At 47.8% G+C, this 15,768-nt stretch overlaps 1 protein-coding gene across 1 annotated transcript in view; it reads left to right on the top strand.

The window, feature by feature from the left end:
• Positions 1–12,723: 12,723 nt before the first annotated feature.
• GPAT2 (glycerol-3-phosphate acyltransferase 2, mitochondrial) overlaps positions 12,724–15,768 on the top strand; it is a 10,037-nt gene continuing 6,992 nt past the window's right edge. Inside the window, exons 1-5 of the mRNA XM_012811055.2 lie at positions 12,724–12,780; positions 12,912–13,025; positions 13,914–13,987; positions 14,408–14,512; positions 14,746–14,874. Of these exons, the coding sequence (XP_012666509.1) occupies positions 12,727–12,780; positions 12,912–13,025; positions 13,914–13,987; positions 14,408–14,512; positions 14,746–14,874 (476 nt within the window). The 5' untranslated portion in view covers positions 12,724–12,726. The remainder of the gene's footprint in view (positions 12,781–12,911; positions 13,026–13,913; positions 13,988–14,407; positions 14,513–14,745; positions 14,875–15,768) is intronic.

The raw sequence follows: 15,768 nt of genomic DNA, 5'->3' as shown, positions 1-15,768 counted from the left end.
ATAGCTGGTGGATGGCACCTGTGGCTCAAAGGAGTAGGGTGCCAGCCCCATATGTGGAAGGTGGTGGGTTCAAACCCAGCCCTGGCCAAAAAAAAAATAGCTGGGCATTGTGGTGGACATCTGTAAGCCCAGCTACTTGGGAGGCTAAGGCAAGTGGGTTGCTTGAGCCCAAGAGTTTGAGATTGCTGTGAGCTACCGTGTTTCCCTAAGAATAAGACACTGTCTTATATTTATTTTTTCTCAAGAAGACACACTAGGGCTTATTTTTCAGGGGATATGTTATTTTTATTAAGTATAATATAACAATCCACATTTATTCAAATACAGTTAAGTCATCTTCTTCTGGAACCTGACAGGAGGAGCCGACCTTGTTGGTGGGGCTGGTGCTAGTGATGCATGAATTCCTTTCCCCTTAGCCATTCCCACATGCGCAGTAGGATGCCTGCGATGCAAGTGCGAATGGCTCAGAGAAAGGAACTGTGGCAGATAAAAGGTATTCCAGTCTTCCTTACCACTCTGCTCTGAAATGCATGGTGTGGTCATGCAGATACGCTGCATAGCCATGCCCATCACTAGGTCTTGTTATGGGGCAGGGCTTATATTTAACAAATGCCTAGAAATCCTGCTAGGGCTTATTTTTTGGGTAGGTCTTATTTTCAGGGAAACATGGTATGATGCTATGGCATTCTACCCAGGGTGACAAAGTCAGACTCTATTTCAGAAAGAAGGGAGAAAGGGAGAGAAGAAGGCAGGCAAGCAAGCAGAGGCAGGCAGCTCTGAGGCCAGGGAAGCCAGCAGGAGCAGCTGCTTCTGTCTCTGAGGGCTCTCCAGCTTGAGAGTCAGTCCTTCCTAAGGTCTGGCTGCTCTTATGGGGTTTGAAATAAATCAATCTCCACTACCTCTTTTCTCCCCTATGGATAAGTTGAATGAATTTCTCTAACTTGAAAAGCTACCAATTCCAATCCCACAGCTGTTATAGATTCCACTGCCCCAAATGGACAAAAAGGCCATGCCAGCACCTTGGCCTTCATGGAGGTGGTCCTCTTCCCCTCTGTGCCAGCCAGGTGAGGCTGTTGAGGCTGGAGGCATGACCTGCACTGCCCAGGGTTCTGGAAGGCAGCAGGAGTCCCAGGCCTCCTGACTCCACATTGGGAAGTTCCAACCACTGTCCCCTGCTTCTCCCTCTAAGCCAGAAGTGGCTACATGACCCCATGCTACAGGTGACAGGCATCCTCTCAGGGGCTCCCAGGACAGCTTCTGCCCTGCTCCTGGGCCCAGTGGCTCATCACATTGCCCTTTCCCTTCCCCTGTTCCTCCCCAGGGCACAACACTCTGCCTGCCAGTGCATCAGCCACCTTGTGACTTTAAGGAAAGATTGACCTGCTGAGGGTGCAAAGTAGGGAGCTGGAGGACCTTGGTCTCTGCTAGCCTCACTCAGCCCAGGCCTTCTGCCCTTTGGCCTTGTCATTACTTGAGGAAAACAAAACATGACTAAATGTTTTGCTTAAGACACTGTTGTTTGATTTCTGTGTTTTTGTTATTTGCAATTATAACTGGTCCTCATCTCTGTCCTCGGGGAATGTTGACCATGGATGGAGTTTTCTGGTGAGAAGGGGAAGGGGTCAGAGACTCTCTAATCTCACTATTTTCCCCAGGGTCCAGCTTCCTCTCATATTTGTAAGGACAGAAAGAAGGTTGGAAGGAACCTGGTCTTCCTCAGTGCCCTGGTGGGTGAATTCTAGGAGGATTTTCTTATGACAGAACATGAGAACCGGAAGGAGGATGGCCACCACTGGAGCCTTCCTCGCTACTTCACTGATGAAGAAACTGAGCTCTGTGTCAGTTAGGGTATATTCACTGCAAGTAAAGAAAACTCAACTAATGGAAGCGTCATTGAACAGTTTATTTTGCTCACATAACAAATTCATTTAGTCCAGGATTATCTCACAGCCCAATAAAATCGAAGCATGGGTTTGGCAAGTCAGATTTTCTGGGTATTTTCCCCATCATTGAAAGATGGCTCCTATTGCTCCAAACGTCACATCCTCACTTAATAAAAAGAAATAAGAGGCACAGAGGAAAGGAAAGAGGAGCGAGTTTTCCTTATAGAGGAAAATCTTCCCCAGAAGGACCCTAGTAGAGTCTCTCTTCTTTCTCATTGCTTGAAAAAGAAACTTTGCCTCCTGGTGTGGAAGATGCTGCTGGGACATCTTCACCAGATGTCCTGTGCTATTGGGGTAGTCCCGTCCCCTCAAGCCAGTCATGTTTTTTCTTGTACCCTCTGCTAGATGCTAGCTCTAAGATGGGTGTGTGATATAATTCTGGCCAGTGAGACGTGACTGAAAAGATGCTTGGGAAAATTCTGGAAAATATTTTCTCACTCTTAAAAAGATAAGTCCAGGAAGAGGTAGTCTCCTCTGCTAGGTGCTGTCATATCTGGATATGATGCCAGGAACTGTGGCAGCCATCTTGCGATTGTGAGAGAAGCTGACCTCAGCACAGACCTGACCCATTGAAGAAGGTGGCATGGAAAGGTGAAAGAAACCAAGGTCCCTGCTGATGTCATTGCAGCACTGAACCAGATATCCCTGAGCTGTCTTAATTCTGGGCTGCTTGGCACAAGACATACATCTTTTAGTTTAAGCCCCTTTGAGCCTAGTTTTCTGTTCCTTGTGGCTGGAAGCAATCTAACCAATCCATGTAGTTCCTTCTGCTTGAGTTCTTGCTCCAAAGGTATGTGCAGACCAGTACCAAGCTGCCCTACTTGGAGGGGGTGGGGGAAGCAATACTACTTGTTCTTTGCTTGCACAGTTGGAGCTCAACCTTAGGTGTCTGGTTGCTCATTACATAACTATGTTGTCCTCCATGGCCATAAAGAGACTGGGTACTGTGTTCAAACCCCACACAGTAGGGAGGAGTGGTTAGGAGTGGGTGTAGATGCTGCATACAGGAAGGCCATTCTCCAACCCTCAAAACCCGTGCAACCCTCTAGCACAGCCCGACTCAGCCCCGTTTCACTCCCAGTGCCCCTGGAGACAATGTTAGAAGCCGCTCACCAGCTGCTCACTGCCAGGTGGGGCAGAAAGACTGGTGGTTAAGTTCTGGAGAATCCTCAGGCCCTGGGGCTAGGCCAGAATGTGCTATTGTGGAGGGAGTGTGACCATTCTATCTCCCAGTTGCTTGCCTCACCTGGGTGAATACAGGCCAGTGTACTTTTCTGGCTACTGATTATATAGACTCACTTGCACATGAGCCCTCTCTTGTAATGACCCAGGCCCCCATGGGTGCCCTCCCCAGTCATTTGTGCCAAAAACTCTCACAGCCCTTCAGCCTTCCTGATGTCTGGGAAAGGGACTCTTTGGCAGCTGGAAGGGCCTAGGGAGGCACTTTTTGGAGGCATTTTCTTTCTAGGAGGGAATGTTCAAAGTCTCCCCTTTTCCCCCTCCCCTGGCCATCCACCACTAGCTGCCAAGTTGAGCGAGACAGCATTGGTCCTTGCTGTCCCCAGGGATTGTCGCGTCTGAGCTGGGAAGCCCAGGAACTACACTTCCTGCATTTCCAGCTTTGTTTCCCAGGACTCCCTGTTCACGTTGCTGGCCTGCTTGGTGCCTACTTGGACTCCCTTACTGTCTGCAGGTGGTTATGTAGCCCACTGGGGCCATCAGGGATATTAGTTCAGGCATGTGACTCTTTCTGGGCCAAAGAGAGTCAGTCTTCGGGCTTTTATGGAAACCTCTGGGAAGGGGATTCTCATACCTCTGGTTTGTTAGCTGGCGAGTATACGCCTGGCATTGCTGGGGACCGTCTTTGCCACACAAGAGAGTCAGCCTAAGAATGAAACTTACATAGAGAAAAGCATTTGGAAGGCATCAAGGGCCATCTTGAGAATGTTATCTGAGCACCCAAACCCACCTATGCCTGAAACCTACCCTGGACTTTACAGTCACTTCAGTCTATAAAATACCCTTTTTAAAAAAAGTCTATTTGAGCCAGCTTCCTGCCAACTCACAGTGGAAAGTTATTAGTAATATAAAGGTACATGTCCCTCTCAGGCTGAACTAATCTCTCCTTTATTGTTCTTGCTGCTGAACACACCCCATTTCATTAGCATTTGCTGTTTCCTGCCTGCAGTGGAACCCCCTTTCTGAAGGGGTGGACACTGCTGCTGTGCCGGCTGCCCCCGATCCAGGTGCAGGTAATTATCCTCTCAAGTTGAGCCACACTCCTCGGCTATTGTCATCTTCAGCCGAGTAACAGTCTTCTTGTTTTATTTATTCTTTATTATTTATTCTCCACACCCTGCTCCCATTCCCTGCCCCTGCAGAGGCAACATGCTTATCAGTCTTTTATTCCCCTAACCCCTCACCCCGCTTTTATGTGCTCTTGCAAAATGGATATTGTCTTTGTGTGATTGTTATCTTTGCAAATGATAGTGTTTGGTTTCTCATGTTGTTTCTTACTTTCCAACTCAGCATTGTTTTAAGGTTCATTCATGTTGCTATGCATAATTCTCCAGTAGGGACCGTTCCCATTTTGCCTTTGCATTCTCCCTGAGATGGATATGTAGGTTGTCCTCGGCCCCAGCCACCACACCCCACAAAGAACTGTGCAGTGAACATGTCGGTGTGTGTGTCCTATGGACCTGAGTCAATTTCTTTTGCAATCATCCCCGGAAATGGAACAGCAGGTTGCAAGGGACGCATAGTACTGGCCAAAATCCCTTTGCAAGCAGTGCCCCGACTAAGATCCCCACATCCCTACCCTACATAAACACTTGTCTTTACCTCACTAAGTTTTGCTCAATATTAATAGATTGCATTATTTTTCTATTGCTATGTAACAAGCGACAAAATTAAGCCACAAATTTAGTGGCTTAAAGCCACACACATTTTTTTCATCTCCAGTTTTCCAAGGGCCACGAGCATGAGCATGAATGGCTTGGCTGGATCCAGGTGGCCATCAAATGACAACCAGGCTGCATTCTCATCAGAGACTTAATTGGAGAAAAACTTGCTTCCAAGATGCCTCATTGTTGGCAGAATCCTTTCTGAGTGGTTGTAGAACTCAAGGCGACTTACCTTCAAGGTCAGCAGGATAGTCTCCAACCTTTATATACTTTTCCAAAGGGCTCACCTGATTAGGTTTGACCCACCCAGGATATTCTTCCTTTTGATCAACTTAAAGTCAACTTATAAGGGGGCTTTAATTACATTAGCAAATTGCTTTCACCTTTTCCATATAGCATAACTATCGCCTTTGCCATACTATAGGTCCTTCCCACATGCAAAGTGAGAGGATTATGTAAGAGCTTGTGCATTGGAGCTCATCTTAGAGCTACCATCACAATGAGGTGATATGATGTTTATTGTTTTTTAAGTTGTAGTAAAACACACATATAATTTACCATCTTAACCATTATTAAGTGCTCAGTAGCATTAAATACGTTTGCATTGTTGTGCAATTATTACCACCATCAATCTCAAAAACTCTTTTCATTCTGCAAAGCTGAAATACTGTATTCACCAAAATACTAACTTCCTATGTCCCCTTTGCCCCACCCCCTTGCAACTTTTCTGTTTTGTTTCTACGAATTTAATTATTCTAGATATCTCATATTAAGTAGAATCACATAGTATTTGTCTTTTTGTAATGGGCTTATTTCACTTGGCAGGATATCCTCAAGGTTCATCCAGGTTGTAGCATTTTTTTTTCTATTGATGTTATACTTTGTTCATACTGATCCTCTGCATAAATCTTGGATGGGATTACATTATTTTTGTCCATAGAGTAAATCAGAGTTTTCCCAACAAAGAACAACAATTCTTTCCCACTAGCAAGTGATGTACCTTTTATGGTATAAGAAGTTCCCTTATGACAGAGGTCTACCTTGAAATTCTCCATGCTGTCCCGGTGAGTTGTCTTTCGCTATCATCCTATTGCATAGCAATGACAATGTCTTTATAGTATGAGTATGTCAATACCCCTTTTACTTTGGCATCTGTGAACCTTTATTTTTTCTCACATATTTCTTTTTTCCCCTCTTAGTCTCTTCAGAAAGAGTCAAGCTCCTCATGTATTTCAGAGTAAGTTTATAAAGCTGGAATTTGTATTGGCATTATAGGAAGTTATGGACTAATTTAGGGAGAACTGAAATCTCCATATATTAGGCCACCCCTCCCAAGTGCATGAGATGACTCTACTTGGGGGGTGTCTACGCTCCTACTCTACTCCTACCTATCAATTAGCAGGTAAGGGATCGAGTTTGCTAAATCAATGCTAGGGAGGAAATCTCCAGGGAGGAAGAAAGAGTGGGCCTAGAATGTTCCTCAGCACCATTCCCTCCATTCTCAGCTAAGCCAGGCAACAGCAAGGAACATCCTGTTACAGGAGCTATGTTTTCTGGGTGGCATAACCAAGAAGTCTCTTTCTACAGAGGCTGTGAAAGGAGGATGAATGTAAGTTGTGGGCAGTCATCTTTTTATAGGAAAGCGGCTTCAGCAAGGAACAAAAGCAAGCAAACACAAGGAGCATGAAACATGAGAGACAATCAGAGACCTGACAACTTCAGACACCTGGGTCTAGCCATGCCTGAAGTTAACACAACTACATGAGTCAGCCACTTATCTTTTGACTTGCGTTTATCTGAATTGGAATCAGTGGATAGGAAAAGAGTCCCACTGGACAACTGGACAGAGACTTTAACAAGAAATCTAGCTCTGTGCTTACTCTACTGAACTGTTACTCCTCAGGTATCACCATACTCTTAGGGGGCTGATTTTGATCATATTTCCCCTTTTCTCAAAATATCTTTGAATCCTAATTTTGTCAAGTACCCTTTATTCCTTCTTATTTTACAGCATCTGCTGGAAGACTAAACCTGCCTTCTGGGTCATTATCCAAATTGTTGATAAAGTTGGCAAAGTGGAGGACAGAACCTTGTAGCATGACCAGGCCATCCACAAATTAATTTTTCATACTTGTCCCTAGTCTTCATAGAATCCCAGATTCTCAATGTTATAAAAGGACTTCAGATTCTCCACCTACCTATCCTGCCCCAGCCTCTTGGAGCAAGCTTTTGTCACTAGAGCTGTTAACCTTGGTTCGGGAGAAAGTAGCCTGTGTGGTATCTGTTGGCAGCTTGCCAGCATCAATTTTCCCATTCTTTTGCCACCAGCACCCAAATGCTACTTCTATATTTTCAGCTGTGATTTTCTGCAATGTTTAACAATACTTTATAGAAAGTTCTGGAATAAAGCATGAAATTTACAACATAGAGCACAACCAATGGTTAACCTCTAAAGGTGGCTGTGCTCAGAGCTCCTGGGCCTGCAGTGGAGGGGAGTATATTAGTCAGGGTTCTCCAGGGAAACAGAATCAATAGGAGAGGTAGATAGACAGATAGACAGATAGATGAGAGGGGACTTATTATAGGAATTGGCTTATGCAATCATAGAAGCTGAAAGTTCCATCGTATGCTTTCTGCAAGCTGGAGAACCAGGGAAGCCAGTGGCATAGCTCAGCCCAAGTTCAAAGGCCTGAGAAGCTAGGGGGATGCTGGTATAAGTCTGGAGCCTGAGGGCTGGAGAATGTGGAATTCTGATGTCCAAGAACAGGAGAAGATGGGTGTCCACACTCCAGAAGAGAGAGAAAGAGGAAATTTACCTTTCCTCTGTCATTTTGTTCTATCCAGGCCCTTGACTGATTCAGTGGTGCCTGCCCACATTGGGTGAGGGAAGATCTTTATTACTCAGTGCACTGGTTCAAACACCAGTCTCTTTCAGAAATGCTATCACAGACATACCCAGAAATAACACTTTACCGCCTATCTAGGTATCCCTTGAGCCAGTCACGTTGACACCTAAAATTAACCATCACATCTCCCTTTCCCCAGCCCCTTGGTGATCACCAGAGAGATGGGCAAGAAGCCCCTCTGTTTAATGTGAACAGAGTCTTTTTCTTCAGATGATGTACAGCAGAAAGGCCTGCTATTGTATTCCGTCCCCCACAACCACAGGAAGGGCCTTTGTCCCCCTGGGTTCAGTGAGTCAGTTTCATGCTTCAAGGCATTTTGAGTAATGCATTTTGGTTGGAAGCAGGGTGGGGCTCCCAAATTCTAGTCCTGGTGGAGCAGAACAAGCCCAGTTGAGTTTCTGTTTCTCTCAGGGTCAGGTCAATCCCAGTCAGTCTGCATGGCAGCTGGCCTGTAAGCCTTGGTGCACTGCAATTCTGTATCTTCTTCAAAATGCTCAAATGAGAGGACACTGAGTCCTCTGTACCCTGACTAAGATCTAGGTCTGGGAAGTCATGCTTCTTTTTAAATACCCAAATTGCAGCAAACAACCACCACAAAAAACACATTTCTTCCAAAGAAGCAATTCTGCTAGATGACAGACCTGGTCTCTGCCATTATAATCTATGCAACTTTCCAGCCTCGCTTCAGCATTAAATCTCCCCAAGAAGCAGTACTAGGAACCTATTCACAACTGCAAAACTCTAGTGTCTATACTGGTGGTGTTCCCAGAACTAAGGAGGCAGCCCTCATGTAAATTCAAGTCTGCCCTCTTAGGAGGCAACTTAGAACTGCTAAATAAAGGTGTTTTTCTTTTTTCAGTCTCAAAATCTCAGGGTGTTGTGGCCAGCTCACATTGATACAAAAGAAAGATAAGACAAGGCACAAAATGGACTCCACAGATACCGTTAGGACATTGCAAACCTGGGTTAAAATAAGTGGATGCATACATACAGGGTAGGCACAAAAAGGGCAAAAAGAAGGGAGAAAGATACATCCTGGAGGTGGAAGGTAGGGGAGGGAGGGAAGTGAGCCTGTTTTCTGCTACCTCAGGGTGTTGTGGCCAGCACACACTGATACAAAGATATAATCCTGGAGGTGGAAGGGAGGGGAGTTACATCAGGGGTGGTGAGTCAGAGGAGGGAGGGAAGTGAGCCTGTTTTCTGCTAATCTCGGGGTGTTGTGGCTGGCACCCATTGATACAAAAGAAAGATAAGACAAGGCACAAAATGGACTCCACAGATACCATTAGGACACTGCAAACCTGGGTTAAAATAAGTGGATGCATACATACAGGGTAGGCACAAAAAGGGCAAAAAGAAGGGAGAAAGATATATCCTGGAAGTGGAAGGTAGGGCAGTTACATCAGGGTTGGTGAGTCAGAGGAGGGAGGGAAGTGAGCCTGTTTTCTGCTACCTTGGGCCCAAGCAGGCTCATATGTGGCTTTGCTCCTGCAGAGTTTCATGTTCTGAAACTATGGAATCCTCCGGCATATCAGGTGAGCTCATTACATGTAGGGCAGAGGAGGAACAAAGCACAGTTATTCCCTCGTTCACTTATTCTATATTGCTTGCCTTCCCCTTGGTAGTATCCTGCTGGGAGCTGGGAACACAGTCAAAAGATGAATGAACCCATAAGATCTTTGTTCACATGGAGCTTAGGGCCACAGGAGCTGGGCATTAATCAAATAATCACACGAATGAATACACTGGTCATAGGCCCACCTGAAACCTAGGCAGCTTGCGGCTGCAGCAGGTCTCTGACTATGACTCTGGAGTTCTCTCTAACAAAGGAAATGACACTGGGGAGGCCCGACTTGTTTTTCATGACCTGACAGTGGTTCTTTTCTAATCTTCCCCCCATCTCAGAATTTTGCTAGACCCTGAATTTCACGTTGGAGGCGTGTACGCCCTATGAACGTATTTCATTTGAACCTTGCCACGTGAGAGTCCTCCTCCAACCTTCAGATACAGAGGGACCTCCAACCAACCTCGAGGCCCGTCTGGGAAGGTGGGCAGGCCCCGCCCAGTGTAAGGTCACGTGTGCATGGGCGAGTGACGCAGGGCAAGTAGCTCCTCACTGGGCGAAGCGGAGCGCCAGTGGGCGGGGCTTTTGGCCTAGCGCGTGTCTGTATTGGCCCTCAGGGCTGCTTCTGAGTCCTTCACCGAGGCCGCCAGTGCGCGGCTTCCGGCTGGCGGTCTCTCCAGGGCCGCTGCTTTGGCGGGAGTTGGCTGTGGGTGTGAGGTGAGACCCGCCGGGGCTGCTTCTTGGCTGGGCCAGGTCAGACTAGGCCCAAGATCGCTCTGGGACTTTTCCACTTAAGGAGTTGTGCTGGCGGACCTTTGTGGGACTGGCAGGTGTTAGGATAGAACCCCGGTCGTGCAAGGCCAGTAGCGTAAATGAGTCCCACTGGGGGACCCGCGGTCATTGGGGGTGGGTGGCGTTGGAGAGCCCCGGTTTCCAATGCCCTCAGCACCCCCTCACCTTAGACCCTGAGGAAGGCGTCTGCGAGAGAATTGGGGCAGGCAGACGCCCTTTAGTCCGCTCTGAGGTACCTCAGGGAATGCCCGCCACGGCCTGGCGAGGGGCTTGGGTTCAGAGTGGCCTCCCGGACCGGGGCTGTGGGGGAAGAGGCCATGTTCAACCTGAGCTTTAAAGGGGAAATTTTCTGTGGTTCTGTGTAGGGCACAAACATTGCAAACAGAGTAACGAGTTTAGATACTCATCCTTGGATGGAGGACTGCACGCTGCTCAGATGTGCACAGGGACAGGCACCAGGTGTGATCCATGTGGTGGCAAAGGGCTCATGCTGGGCTAAGCAGCTGGCGGCCTCTGGGCGCCTACGAGGTGTTTGTTCAGAATGCCAGGTTGCAAATTTCTTCACAGTCAGAGTTTCTGGAAGCTCTAATTTTATATATATGTGTGTGCGTGTCAAAGAATCTAGTTTTATTTATTTATTTATTTGTGAGACAGAGTCTCACTATGTTGCCTTCAGTAGAGTGCTGTGGCGTCACAGCTCACAGCAACTTCAAACTCTTGGGCTTAGGCGATTCTCTTGCCTCAGCTTCCCAAGTATCTGGGACTACAGGCGCCGGCCACATGCCCAGCTATTTTTTGTTGCAGTTGTCATTGTTGTTTAGCAGGTCTGGGCTGGGTTAGAGCCTGCCAGCCTTGTATATGGTTGGCGCCGTAACCACTGTGCTACAGGCACTGAGTCAAAGTCTCTAGTTTTAAATGTTTGTTTTAATTCATAAGTTTTAGCTTATTCTACAGTCTATATATATATATGAATATATATTTGAAATTTGGCCCTTGGGATGCCAATTTGTAACCTTTGCTTTGAATGTCCTGCAGGGAAGGGGACATCCCCATAGGAGTTATAGACTGATAGAAATCACTGTTTGGGGGACTTGGATGCTAGAAAGGTGGATCTCAGAACTGATCCCTGGATTGTATGATTTAATTAGTAGATGGGAATAACCACATTTACTCCGCCTGTTTAGGGGTAGCACAGATCTAGTGGGGTCAGATATTGGGATTGGGAGTGTCTTGCAAAGCAGGCAGGACTTCCCACAGGCTGCTCTCCCTGTGCCATGTCTGTGAAAAAGCCTGTGAGAACATTTTTAAAATAGGGCCTTTAGGATGAGTCCTTCAGAGCCTGTGCACTGCAGAAATTGTGATCCTGCTACTACTTGGCTTCATGGTTCTAAACTGAGTTTATTGAGGAAAGAAGGGGAGAGCCTGAGGATCTTGGAGAGGAAGTTACAGTCAGTCACCAAGCCCTTCCTGGATCTCTCATGTAGGCCCATCTGGACATACAGAGATGAGACATTTGCAGCCCTTGCCCGCAAGACATGTTCAGATGATGTGGGGAGATGAAACTTTAGTCCTAAAAGATGGCTTCACTTGGCTCCTTGCCCAGTAAGCTTGGGCTAGGGATTCCCAAGAAGGAGAGGGAGAATCTAGAGGGTGTTCCAGGTCATCCAGGACTTAGAGCCATGTGCAGAATTTGATGGGTGGCTAGGAAGGGAAAAGGCACTCCCAGGTGGGCATGTCCATCATATGGTATGGGGGGCAGGGAATATGTAAATAATTCAACCGGCCTACTCATCAGAGACACAATGAGAAATATAGAGGGTTTTTATAGGGCCCAGTTTTGGGGCCAGGAGGGGTTTAGAGCTGTTTTATAGAACACAAATATTTGATAGTTTAGGGGAATATTATGGTGGAAAGAGGGGCACTAAGAAGATACCAAATGATGTCTTCTGTTTCATGAGTGGGGATCAATTATGGAAAAGTCTATCTTCTCCCTAACTGGATGAGTATTTTCTTGGGAATAGGTCTATTTGGCATTTTTCTGTGTTCTGTCCCCCATGTAGTAGCTGGCCCACATTTCTGTAATGATTGAATGGATAAAGGGCTGTCTTCTGGTGGGGAGGGAGAGAGGGAGAGGGAGAGAGAGGGCAGCTTAGTAGGACCTGGTGGCCTCATGGAGATGGTTCTTTTCTTCTTTGGCAGTCTCATGCCTTCATTCTGCCAATCCAGCCCTTGTTCTTAACCTCTGCACAGAAGGGATCTGAACATCCAGTATAGTCCCCATCTGTGCTGGGATATGGCAGGGTAGATGTTGATGATAAGATAACTGTTTCCCCTCATCTTGGCCCAGGGAGCCCCTGACCAGGACAGCTGGCTCTTTAGTGGGACCAGTTGGGTGTGGGGCAAGGTTTTGATCTGAGCCTGGGTTCTGCTCACATCTAACCTGGGTGTTGTCTATGTCTCCTGGGGATAGGGGATTGAAGTCAACCAAGGAACCCCTGGGTTATAGCTCAGATTCCATATGGCTCCATCTTTTCACCTTTCCCTAGGTCAGATTCCTGTAGAGAGGGAGAAAGGCAGAAGTGACTGTTTCCCAGATTTTACAGGCCCTTATAGCCACCATGTTGGAAAGCAGACTTCAAACTCAGCAGAGGAGCAGCCGCAATGGCCGGGAGGTAGTATGACCCCTCCCATTCCTGGAATACCTTCTACCCTACACTCCTTCTTGTGCCCCTCACTGCTGGATCCTCTCTACCTCTGCCAAGGACTTTGAGTCCTCTTACCTCTCCTGGTGGTCCTTTTCCAGACCAGCCTGTCGTCCTCAGGCTTTGGGATGAAGCTGGAGGCCGTCACCCCATTCCTGGGGAAGTATCGTCCCTTTGTGGGTCGCTGCTGCCAGACCTGTACCCCCAAGAGCTGGGTGAGTGATGGTGGGGCCACAGCCACCCTGAAAAACCTGGTTCTGAGAGCCACGGTTCTAGGAAGCTGCTTCTTCCTATGTCCTTCCAAGCTTGGTCCTTTGCTGCCCCGTGCTTCTCTTTTTCTCTTATCTTTCAGGAGAATGGGTGCATTGTTATAGCTTGTGTTGCTGGGCTGCTTGCCCCCAGGCCTGGGAGAGTTGGGTAGGGGAAGTGTAGAGGGACCTAAGGGTCAGTAAGGTGTGCCCAGAGGGCTGTATGAGTCCTATTGTTTAGTTTGGGGGACACTGTTCACCCTGACTTCTCTAGTGCTCAACCCATGCTTGAAGACCGCTCTTTGGTCTATTCCAGGGGTCCTTAAACTTTTTAAACAGGGGGCCAGTTCACTGTCCCTCAGATCACTGGATGGCTGGACTGCGGGCCCCGGGTCAAGTCGGCTGCTAAGCAGGACAGGCAGCAGCAGTAAAAACACCTGGCAGGCTGGATAAATGTCCTAGGCGGACCGCATGTGGCCCCTGGGCCATGGTTTGAGGACACCTGGTCTATGCCATGTGCAGGCCTGAGGAGGCCTAGATTTCTGATAGAGATCAAGGCTACTTATTCTCTGCCATTGAGAAGAGAACTTATTAGAGACTTAATATACCACTCTCAAAGAGGGTGACTTTATACAGATACAGGAGTATGAACTATTTTGAGTATGAACCCCTTTTTCCTGAGTCATCATTAGGATCTGGGGTCATACATCTTTTGGGAAATTCTGTGCTATAATCTTTTCTCCTGGAAGGCTTACTAGGCCATGAGGCAGAGTCCTGAGGGGCAGGGCAAGGACTTTTCTTTGCCAGTTTGCAAAGGCCTCCTAGGACATGCTGTCCCTGCCCCCTCTCTGGCAGGAGTCCCTCTTTCACAGAAGCATAATGGATCTAGGCTTCTGCAGTGTGATCCTGGTGAAGGAGGAGAACACCAGGTAGTCAGAGCTGGGGGGGGGGGCAGGGTGGCAATAGGGCCCCTTGGGGAAAGGGCCGCTGGGGTTCTGCCTTTTGATGCCATTTTCTTTCTCCTATGGAAAAAGAAGGGCCCCTGTTCTTTACTCCATACCCAGGCATGTGGGGAGAGGTTATCTTGGAGCTCCTCTGCATTTCTTCTGTGAGCATAAGTGGCCTTCCCGCTGTGTGTCAAGCCCCTGAACCTGTACCTGATTCAGTGGGGAGAGGAATGTGAATGGGGCACCGATGGGGCAGTGGTTCCTCTTCCTGCTCAGGTGTTCTGGGACTTAGGACTGGGTGTGATGCCTTTCTGATCTAATAGTCCTCATTGGACCCTAGGGGGGTGGACTCTAGGAGATCTCTGATGGATTTTCTGCCCCTACTCTGGGGGCTGTGTCTAGGTTCCGGGGTTGGCTGGTTCGGAGGCTCTGCTATTTTCTGTGGTCCCTAGAGCAGCACATACCCTCCTTCCAGGATACATCCCAGAAGATTGTGGAAAGCACTGGGTGAGGAGATGGGGACTGGGGTCTGGCTGGCACTTCTGGAACCCTGAAAGGGATGACAAAGGCTCCAGTCAGTGCTGGTTGAGAGGGCTTGCTGTAGCAAGGATTCTAGGGCATTAGCTTTGCCTGGGACTCTTCCTTAAAGAAAGAGGGTGAAGACCAGACGCTGTGCCCTGGGGAGGTGATCTGATAGACCTTAGGCATTCCCCAGCCCAACACCACTCCTCCCTGCACAGGGTACAGAAAATTCTTTTAGGGAAGACCCCAGGAGGAGCCGGAGAAGGCCAGGTGTCTGATCTTGTGAAGAAAGAGGTGCAGCGCATCCTGGGCCATATCCAGGCCTCACCCCGGCCTTTCCTGCTCAGGTAACTGCACTGAGGGGCATTTGCCTTGAGTGAGGGCCTCTGGCTTTCTGGAGAACAAGTGTCAGCGGAGCTTGGGGGAAGAGCTAGATTCCTCTCTGGGGAGGTGGATGATGTTTACCTGAGTGGGCTGCAGCCTGCTGCTACCACCTGCTTCCTCTCCCACATGTCTTCAGCACAGGTCTGAGCTCCTGTTAGATGCATGCCACAGAGGGGTGAACAGAGATAGGCACTACTGCAAGAAGGAAGGAATATAGGCTCAGACTGAGAATACCTGGAAGGTGAGGAAAAGATTGTAAGTCAGGGCCAAAAGGGGAAAAAGGGACCAGCGTGGAGGTACAAGAACAGGGAGAACAGTCTCACTAGAGGAAATAGCTGAACTATGACCCTGGGCAGGAAAGGTCTGGGTTTGCTTAGTAGTTGATATGGTTGAAAGCTGGCATGTGAGAAGGAGCGAACTGCTAGAGGTGTAATTGAGAGCCAGAAGCATGAGATCATGGAGGACCATGTGGGAAGTTTGGATTGGATCACTTAAGTATAGTGAAAACCATTTGAAAAGTTGTAAGCAGGAGGTGACAGCATGATGAATTAGGGTCAACAGTAGAGATCAGAAAACCATCTGGAAGTCTGTTCTGTTAGTCCAGGTGAGACATGATGATGGACAGTAGAGACTGGACAAAGCAGATTGAGGTATCAAGGTAATGCTATCAGGACTGGATAGTGGGATGGGGACAGTAAGGCAAAGAGTAGTACCTAGTGGCATGTATAGAGGGGCACAGGCATGGAGAGAAGCAAGTTGACCTCAGAAGAATGTTTTGGATGGAGAATTTCCATACCTGGCATTGTGAGGACAGAGAAGGCAGGTAGGTGCATGTGTGTCTGGAGTTCAGATGAGAG

Source organism: Otolemur garnettii, unplaced genomic scaffold (genome assembly GCF_000181295.1).
Source record: "Otolemur garnettii isolate 467f Iridium unplaced genomic scaffold, OtoGar3 scaffold00148, whole genome shotgun sequence".
Taxonomy (NCBI): Eukaryota; Metazoa; Chordata; class Mammalia; order Primates; family Galagidae; genus Otolemur; species Otolemur garnettii.
This window is presented reverse-complemented; position numbering and strand designations above follow the sequence as displayed.